Source organism: Apium graveolens, chromosome 7 (assembly GCF_009905375.1).
Source record: "Apium graveolens cultivar Ventura chromosome 7, ASM990537v1, whole genome shotgun sequence".
Lineage (NCBI taxonomy): Eukaryota > Viridiplantae > Streptophyta > Magnoliopsida > Apiales > Apiaceae > Apium > Apium graveolens.
This window is the reverse complement of record NC_133653.1, coordinates 272,499,854-272,510,349: the sequence shown is the minus strand read 5'-3', so window position 1 is coordinate 272,510,349 and position 10,496 is coordinate 272,499,854. Positions and strand designations below refer to the sequence as shown.

General features: G+C 34.0%; 1 protein-coding gene across 1 annotated transcript; it reads left to right on the top strand.

Moving 5' to 3' along the window:
- Window positions 1-6,954: 6,954 nt before the first annotated feature.
- On the top strand, window positions 6,955-7,870 carry LOC141674991 (F-box/kelch-repeat protein At3g06240-like). The gene is made up of 2 exons (XM_074481697.1): window positions 6,955-6,988; window positions 7,107-7,870. Exons 1-2 carry the CDS (start codon window positions 6,955-6,957, stop codon window positions 7,868-7,870), a joined length of 798 nt encoding a protein of 265 aa, XP_074337798.1.
- Window positions 7,871-10,496: the final 2,626 nt, after the last annotated feature.

Genomic DNA, 10,496 nt, shown 5'->3' with positions numbered 1-10,496 from the left:
TTGTACCTCCGACAGCAAGGAAACTGGTATGGTAATCCGCTTGTCAAAAGTGGAGAGAGTTCAAATCCCGGCTCACGACAGAGTACATCCTTCCACACCGGAATCAACCAAAAAAGCTCACTTTTCCTCCGGCTGACTACACGTTCATAGAAAAGTCGCACTGGGAGATGTTTGTTGCTGATCGTCTCGGAGATGATTTTAAGGTAAACTTTTTATTATTTTTATTTATTTATCAATTTCAATAATTGGATAGGTATTTAGCGTGATGTTTTAACCTTGTTGGTGCTTTTTTCTACAGAAAATTCATGAAGAACAGGTGAAAAGAAGCCGGATGAATGAGTATCATCATCTAATGTCTCGAAAAGGTTATGCCAACCTAGAAATGGAATGGGTTAGTGATGACAGCCTAAATCTACTTAGTCTTTTTATATACTTTGTGTGGTCAATATGAATTTATATCTTTGAATCATTAATAAAACATGTCGTACATGTAGTTGAAAAAACATCCAGAAGAACCGATAGATCGATCGGATGCCTGGGTCCTTGCAAGGAAAGACAAAGATGGTAATTTTAAAAATGAGAATGTTAAAGAAAAAGCTGAGAAAATAGTAAGTTATTCATTTATATTTCCATCGAGAATATTCATCATAGTTCCAATTTGATTTATAACTTCTTCTATACTGTGGTGTTTTTAGGAGTTGCTCAAGAAGAAGGTTAAAGAAGGGGAATTGGTAGAAGAAGGTAGAAAGGATGTGTTAACCATGGCGCTCGGTAAGCCTGAGCATGGAGGCAGAGTACGTGGGCAGGGGAGCCACGTGAAACAGTCTATCTATTTTGATCTGTCGAGACAGAAAAAATCAAGGACTATTGAGGAGAGGATACATGAGGGGGTTAAAAACTTTATGGCTGAGGAGACTCCGAAAATTATAAAATAGAGAGATGCATTTTGGACTGCTGAAATTGAAAAGATCATAGCAGAATTGAAAATGGCTAAAGGTATTGGTCAAAAGGGTAGCCCAATCATTGATTCCCAACAAGGAAGCTGCTCAGATTTAAAGGGCGTGCCTCAGTTCGTAAACGAGAATGATAGGAATGATATTGTGAGGAAAAAGCTGAACGTGGAATCTGGGGATGAAGGTTCAGATCATGGTGATGAGGAGAATGTAGAATGTTTTTCTAAGGACAATATTGGATATAAAAATATTGAAGAGGAGAATGAGCATAATGTTTTTTCAAAGGTGAGGAGGCCTTTATGGTTGACGCTGATAATGAGTTTGTTGAAATTGAGAATCATCCTAAAGGGTTGAAGTTGGATGGTTTATCCGGTGTTTGTCAACTGGCAATAGGATCAGTAAGCAACATCGTAGCATATGGCCGGGTTGATGAAATCCCTCTTGCTGAAGGATGTGAGCCGACTCTTCACGGAATATGTCTTTCGAAGGAAAATGCAAGAGTGTCCATTTCTTATGCAATTCAAGAGGATGCTAAGATCCCTTTTCCCATAGGAGATGAAATTGTAAATGTGAAACAAGCAATAGGTTCTTTTATTGCATGGCCAAGGGATCTCGTGGTGGGGAACACAAGCAGTACCCAAGTTTTGTCTACTCCAAAGGTAAAGATTGATGATAGTGTGTGTGTGTAATTGATATATTTTGTTATTTTTTTACTGTGTTGACGTGCATGTTTTTATTTTCAGAATGTCAAAAAGCGTGGTGCGAAGAAAGTTGGTTCCAAGAAAACAAAGAAGCATGTAGTGATAGAAACTGATGATGTGGAGGATGAGCTTTATGTAGAGATGGGTGTAAATTATCCATCATCTTTAAAACGGTTGTGGATGTGGGCAAAGGATGCTTTAAGCGATGGAAGAACCGTAAGTTTTCAGTTATATGAATAAGCATTTGCTGTCACAAAGAAGCAGGTGATCTTTCTGCAAGATATACACTCCCTATGTGGTAGAGGTGAAATATCCGGATCGATCATTACCATATTCATTCAGTAAGTTTCCACGTACATTAGCTTTTTCAATTTGTTGTTAATTATCTTGAATTAAAAATGAGTGCATTCTTATTTTAATTGTTCTCTAAATAAAATTAAATTAGATTCCAACTATTGTTTAATTTGTTTACAGCTTCTTGTATGAGTTTTTGAGAAAGAATAAAATGACGAATATGATTGCTTTTGTGGATCCGGGTATGGTTGGAGCCATTGGTTGTGGCAATGCAGGGGAGAGGTCACGTGCGCTTGCCAACCGTTTTATGAATGCTAAGGAAGGACAATGCTTTCTTATTCCTTTCAATGACGTGTAAGCATTTCTCACTTTATAAGTACACTTCATATTTTATGATCTCATTAAGATGTTTAAGTACTTGTAATTTAATTTTCATTTTTTTTATATTTTTAGTGAATTTTAGAAATTTGTAGAATATATTTGTATGGATGGAACTTTAAATTTGGTAACTTGTAAATTAATTTGCTAACTTGTAAATTGTTAAATATATAATTAAATGAGATATAAGTAATTTATTTAATTATTTCTTCAAGTTACCTTTGGTTATTTTTGAGGTAACATCTAACTGCATAATTAAATTTCTGAATGACACATCTTCTCATGCTTTGATAGGAATCACTGGTCACTAACCGTTGTTGTTCCAACGACGGAGGTAGTATACCACATGGATCCTCTTAAGCGTCGTATTGCAAGCGATGAATGGGTAGAAGTTGTTGATAAGTGAGTCAATATTTTTGATTGCTTTAGGTAATTTACGCAAAATGTTTTTTGTTGACTTGTACTACTTTCTAACAGTTCGATAAAGATGTACAAAGAGAGGCTGAATAAGGTGAATAAGGTTTCCAGGAAGAAAATTTGTTGGGAGAATATGGCGGTAATAATATTTTTTTATAATTTCTCATATATGCAAGTAAAATATGTGATTAATTTTATTTTCTATTTTTTTTCAGGGAGTTCTTTTGCAGACAGGTGTCCGGGACTGTGGCCTTTTGTCATGGGATATATGAAAGAAATTTGTTATGATAAAGAGCTTCAATTTGCAACTAAGGTATGATTTTTTCTTGTTTTTAATTTTAAATTACAACTTTATGTCGGCTGGTACTTTATTTTCACTATCAACACAGTGGCTTACAAAACTGTCAAAACTTTATTTGATTTTCAGTGGATTCGTAGAGGCAATCTGGCTTACAATGAGGATGACTTAAACGTGATCAAGATGGACTTCGCCAAATTCTTCATGAAGTTTTATTCATGTTAAGTTAGTCTCGTGAATAGTTTATATGTAATTTATGATGGTAAGATGAACTAGTTTAAGTTATATTGACGTTGTTGGTATGGTGTTTAAGTGGAGTTTTTCTGAACTTTTTATGGTTGTTGAAGTTTGGTGGATATATGTACTTATGGTTGAAGTGGATCTTTGGTGTAGTTGGTAAATTATGAAGTTTATCGGATGTTATGGTATTTATCGCATGGTACATTTGGTTTTTGAATGGTTTGGTATTTGATTTTGCAATTTGTATTTGTAAAGGCTTTATTTATAAATAGAATAGGTATAGAACCATTGCTATGTTTGATAGACAATTGTTTAGTAAAATAAAAATACCTATTGTGTTAAGTTATACTAGACAACAGTTGGTACATAAGTAAACCATTGTCCTAAGCTATATCAGACAATATTTGGCACAAAAGTAAACCATTGTGCTAAAGATATTCGACAATGATGTTTTAAAAGGCATACACTTGTATGAACCAAACTTATACAACTGAATAGTAGAACTTAAACATTGTGCCTTAATGATTTGCACAATAGATCAAATTATTAATACCATTGTATGTACAAATCCTAACAACACTCTGGGATCACTACATACCATTGTTAGATTAGCTTCTAACAATATCTTGGTCATTACAAAAACTGTTGTGAGCATTGCTAAAACAATACCCAAAAACAAAAAACTGTTGTCTAAAGTATGTCATACATTTGTTTTCTTAATAAAAACCATTGTGTAACTAGATGAAATAAATACATAAACCGTTGTAGGAGTCAATTCACATAACACTATTTTTAACTATTGTGCCTCTACATTGTTACAACGGCTAGAAAACTGTTGTTTGTAGAATATTAGAAAGGGTCATATGCGTTGTGTGAATAAAATGAGATAAAGGCTTTATATTCAGTTGTGTGATGTATTTGTTACAATGGTGCATAACCATTGTATGAGTACCAAACACACCGCCCCCGGATAGACAACGAAATATTCATCTTTTAGACAACGGTGTAAAACCATTGTCTGATTCAATATTTCTTGTAGTGTTACAAGAAACTGTTTATATGGAACTTCCACCGGGCCTTCGACGACAGGGGGAGAATATTGTATGTCATCTCAACAAATCGATATATGGACTTAAACAATCATCAAGAACTTGGTTTTCTACTTTTTCAATAGCCATTTAAAAGGCAGGTTATCAACAATCTAAGGCTGATTATTCTCTTTTTACCAAGGTTCAAGGTACCTCATTTACAGCGATCCTTATTTATGTTGATGATATACTCCTTACGGGAAATGATCATCAAGCAATAGAACAACTAAAAAAAATTATGTTGAAACGCTTCCGGATTAAAGATCTTGGAGACCTTAAATATTTTTTGGGCATTGAATTCTCTCGTTCCAAGGAAGGTATTTTCATGTCACAAAGAAAATACGCATTGGATATATTACAAGATGTTGGACTTTTAGATGCGCGTCCAGATACATTTCCAATGGAACAACACCTGAAACTCACTCCCACGGGTGGAATATTGTTAAATGATCCAACTAAATATAGGTGACTAATTGGAAGGCTCATTTATCTTACGGTTACAAGGCCTGACATAGTATTTTCAGTTCGAATATTAAGTCAGTTCATGCATGAGCCTCGAAAACCTCATTGGGATGCTGCTATAAGGATTCTTAAATATGTGAAAGGCACTCCAGGTCAAGGGCTGTTATTTTTTTCAAAAAATGATCTCTCGTTAAAAGCCTTTTGTGACTCAGACTGGGGAGGTTATCGTGCCACAAGAAGATCGATTACAGGATATTGTGTATTTCTTGGAAACTCGCTCATCTCATGGAAATCGAAGAAACAAACAAATGTTTCTAGATCCTCAGCAGAAGCCGAATATCGAGCAATGGCTAATGCTTGTTTGGAGCTCACTTGGTTACGCTATATATTACATGATTTAAGGGTTCCACAAATGAAACCGATACCGTTATTTTGTGATAACCAAGTTGTTTTACATATCGCATCAAATCCGGTTTTTCATGAGCGTACAAAACACATCGAAATACACTGTCATATAGTCAGAGAGAAACTACTAGCTGGAATGATCGGTCCTTCATATGTACCAACATATTTTCAGTTAGCAGATGTGTTTACAAAAGCGATAGGAAGAGATCAGTTTATGATGCTACGTAGCAAGTTAGGTGTTCATGATATTCACTCTCCAACTTGAGGGGGTGTATTAAGATTACATGTGTAGATATCTGTTAGTATCATCTGCATATTTACTTTTCTTGGTTAGGATAATAAAATCTCACTAAAAGTGGATCACTGCTTTCATGCCTTAGATAGTGGTTAGATTGATTTATATGGTGTGTGTATATAATGTACCTTTCTCCCGTAATAAAATTCACTGCAAATTCTTTATATTCATTTTTGTTCATTCTTAAGACTTTTCCCGTTAGTCGGTTAACTTTTTAAAATAAATAATTTCACCATATTTTTCTCCATCTCTCACTCATCAATTTGCATAGCATATTTGCTATATTTTGACAACAAATTAATATTTAAGCTTACCTGAATCACTAAGTTAAAATCAGTACTATTCTAGAAACTAGTAGATTTCAGTGATTCTTGTAAGCATAGTTAGTTATTTATCGCCGAAATATATCAAATATGGTATTCATGCTGATTTTTGGATGATGTAGAAAAATATAGTGAAGTTAGATTTTAAAAAGATTTTACCAATTGACGGAAAAAATTCAATTCAAAATGGAGGGAATTAGGTGGATTTGTGTGTGAAAGGATATATTTAAATTGGGTGTGGTGTAGTTTGCAGTTTGTATTTTAATTTAGTTGTATTGGAGTAAGAGTATGTGTGTGTATATACTCCTTCTTCAATACAAACTAAATTAAAATACACATTGAATACGTATGTAAATCACTTATTTACATACTCAAAATTACTAAATATAACACTAAATAATATGTTATTAATTTAGTGGCTATCACTAAATTAGGAATCACTAAATTCAATAAATTAGTGGTACCACTATCATAAATATATAAGTAAATTATTTTATAATCACTAATTATACCTATATCAAACAGTAATAAGTCATTGGTTTATAGTTTGGATATATATTATTTCTTAAAAAATAATAATTAATTATTTTATTTATAATAGATTAATATCATATAACTTTATCCCTAAACGTATACAAACCCAAATATATATGTCATACGACACCAAGTATGTTCATATACCTGATGTTCTTATATGGAAAATATAAAAATAATTTTGAATATTTGTATCATTTTCATAATCTTAATGAACTCAAATTTAGTGCTTTTTATAAAATAACAAAAAAAAAATATTTAGAAAATGGTTTTAAGTACTCTCGGACTAAATCAAACTTAAAAATATAAATAATTTCATAAAACAATATTATAGGTTTAATAAAATTACATAGACAAAAAACACCATAACAAAATCAATAAATTTATCAAGCCCGGCCCGTTACCTAATTAGTTATAACCTGAAAACCAACACCCCTAAATCCTAGTATCAGGATTTTTACAGTTAAATTGAGTAGAAATGAGCTCGTCAAAACACAAGTACATTCCCTCCCACTACTTTCCCGGACAACTTATGTTGGAGATACTCGAAAGACTTCCGGTTAAATATGTCTTACGCTGCGGAGCTGTCCAAAAATCATGGTATTCTCTTATAAGAACTCTTATGTTTATCTCTCTCCACTCTAATTATCAAAAACTCACATCCAATATAATCGCTAAATATCTACTTTCCGTAATTTTGATACCCATGAATTAACAGTCGATGATCCACAATGTGAAGAATATTGCAATCATGCCTGTGACTTAGGATCAGCAAGTGTGTGGTATGCACAATCAAATGGTTTAATTTGTCTATCTTTAATGTTTGATTCGGAACATCATTATAATCCCAACATTGCTCTCTTGAATCCTCTAGCTCATAAATTTAAGATGCTCCCTCACTCGCCCCTTTCGATATTTACATTTCTCGAGACTGAGTGGAAGGCTTTAGCTTTTGGGTTTTTACCGGAAGTTAATGATTATGTTGTGGTACATATTGTCAAACCTAAATCGACTGCTGCACCATACTTTGATCCATACTCACCTGATGACTCATATGAACAGGCCCTGCACACAGTAGAGATTGGGGTTTATAGTCTTAACTCTAATTCTTGGAAGAAAATATGCCAAGATAAAGTTTTTGTTGATTTTATGAGTACTAATAGATCTGTATTTGTTAATGGAACTGCATTTTGGGTAGGGTTTAACACCGACGTTTCATATCAATTAGTTATGTACTTTGATACCAAAACAAATATACTGGGAAAAATCAAGGTGCCTAACTGGATTGCACTTCACGAACGTCAGCTTTGTAATCCTCTTATTCTTCCATTTGGTCAATCGATTGCTTACTTTGTTGAGGTCGAGGATTTCGATGCACAAGAGGATGATGAGGATTATAAATCTCCTCATCTGGATATTTGGGTATTGAAAGATGATATCCGGAGAAGAAGTGTTAGCAGAGCAAGAACAAATCAAATTTGAATTTGGGAAGAAAATGAAGAATGCAAAGAAGGTTGAAAGTCCATGGAAGAAAAGTCATTATTTTTCGAGTTTGAATACTGGAAATTTCACCATATTAGGCACAGTATTGATATCATGCATGTCGAGAAAAATGTATGTGATAGTCTGATTGGCACATTACTAAATATGTGACATAAGACAAAAGATAGTGCAGCAGCCCGTCGTGATATGATGGAAATGGGCGTTAGATCTGATTTGGCTCCCCAAGTTGGAGTAAAGAAAACCCATTTGCCTCCTTCTCTCATTACTTTGTCAAAGGCAGAAAAAAAGACATTCTTGTCATCATTAATGTCGATAAAACTTCCATACGGACATGCATCGAACATCAAAAATTATGTTTATATGCCTGATTTGAATATATACGGGCTGAAGTCACATGATTTCCACATTCTTCTCCAATAATTACTCCCGATTGCAATATACTCCGTTCTTCCGAAGCATGTTAGGGTAACAATTATTAGATTGTGTTTCTTTTTTAATGCTTTATGCAACAAAGTAGTAGACGTGTTAAAACTGGATAAGCTGTAGTCAGATGTCATATTGACCTTGTACGATCTAGAAAAGGTTTTCCATGCGTCATTTTTTGATGTAATGGTACATATAGTAGTCCACTTGGTTCAGGAACTACGCTTATGTGGACCAGTATTTAATAGGTGGATATATGCGTTTGAACGATTTAATAAAGTACTAAAGAGTTATGTTCGAAACCTTTATTATCCCGAAGGTTGTATGGCAGAGAGTAACCTTTGAGAAGAGTCCGTAGAATTTTGCACCGAGTTTCTTAGTCAGAATTACTCAACTGCTAGTCTTCCAAAGAACCAAGATAATAAAATATATGGTCGATTATCCGTTGTGATAGTAAAATCAGTAGAAGAGAAGGAGTGAGATGAAGCACATCTACATGTCCTTCTAAACAACGCTGAAGTGTTTCCATATGTTATGTGAGTTTATTCACTTTGTTGTTTTCAATTCCTCATTATCTAGTAATTAGTCTTGTAATGTGTTTTTAATATATCATTCCATATGCATTTTTCAGAATGCATAAGGAATATCTTGAAGAAATTCACAAAGGGAAAAGAAAAAGCTTATATTGGCTCATGAGAGAGCACAATCGGCTCTTTGCTGATTGGTTTCAAAACAAAGTCAGTGTTGTATTAGGTTCTTTGATCAGTAGTGTAATGATGACTATTAGCTATTTAGGATTTAAAATTTCTTATCATATTTGTAGATGAATGATGAACTAAGGGAGAACAACAAAGGTGTTTCAGAAATGATAAGATGGCTATCTGCCAAGTCATCATTTTAAGTACTAACTTATCAAGGTTATCTAGTGAACGGAGTGCGATATTTTATAAAGGAACAAGATAACATACGTATTGTTCAAACAGCAGGGTGTCTGCCATTGCTAAAGCGGTCTAGGTGTCTAGTGCCAAGGACTTGAACCCTGTAGAAAGTAATTTAACATTTTACGGTATCATACTAGAGATATGGGAATTAGACTATCATAGATTCAAGGCTCCCTTTTTCCTGTGTAAATGGGAAAGTAATGATAAGGAATAAGGGTTGATGATCTTGGGTTCACACTTGTGGATTTTAGTCGACAAAGTCACAAAAAAAGATAAATATATTTTTGTTGACCAAGTCAAGCAAGTGTTTTATATTGAAGATCCCGTTGATGCTACCTGGTCTGTTGTATTGTCCTCCACAACTCGAGACTACCATGAATTGTATAATGAATTATAATTATTTTCTATAATTGTAATGACTGATGGCATTTTTTTTTCTTTAATTGTAATTATGCTTGCATTGATGGCTTTATGTTCAATTTTATTCAGACTAAGGGAGCAAAATGGTAAATAAGCAAAAAGCCGAGAAAGTAATTTTCGAAGAAAGTGACGGGAAGAATAACTCCGAAAAGGTTGAGGATGAGATGGTTCCTCTTGTCAAAACTACAGAGACTTGTAATGATAAGTTGGTTCAAGTCCCTCCACAACATCAAACTCAAAGTAGTGGTGAAGAAACAATGACCACTTATGAATCTACAAAAAAGAGGTTAGGAGGTGCGCGTGGTGTTTCAGCTCTTCACAAAGTAGTGGTGAAGAAAGCTCGGGGAAACAAATTTAAAGTTTGATACAATAAATTTGGAGTTCCCATCAGAAATACCAGGCCTACTTTACAGTCTTACATAGGAATGCTCGCAAGGACAATGATTTTAATCGACACTGAAAACTGGCCAAAAGTGGATTATGATTTAAAAGCAATATTATGGGATGATGGCCAGGTAAATTATATCCCTTATTGACTTCTTCATTTTGTTTAAATTATGACTATAAATTATGTGGCTTATTTATATTGTGTGCTTTAATACGCTGCTCTTTAGGAAACATTCAAAATTGCCTCAGAAAGTGAGAAGTTTGTGCTATAGTCGGCAGGTGAAAAATGAAGGCAGTCTAAAGCTGATTTAACTGCAAAATATGTGATGCCATTTATTGGAATAAAGAAGAAATTGATGAAGCCTCCGAAGAAGTATGTATTTGTTGGTAAAGAACCTTGGAAGAAATTTGTTGCAGAGAGGACGAGCCCCAAA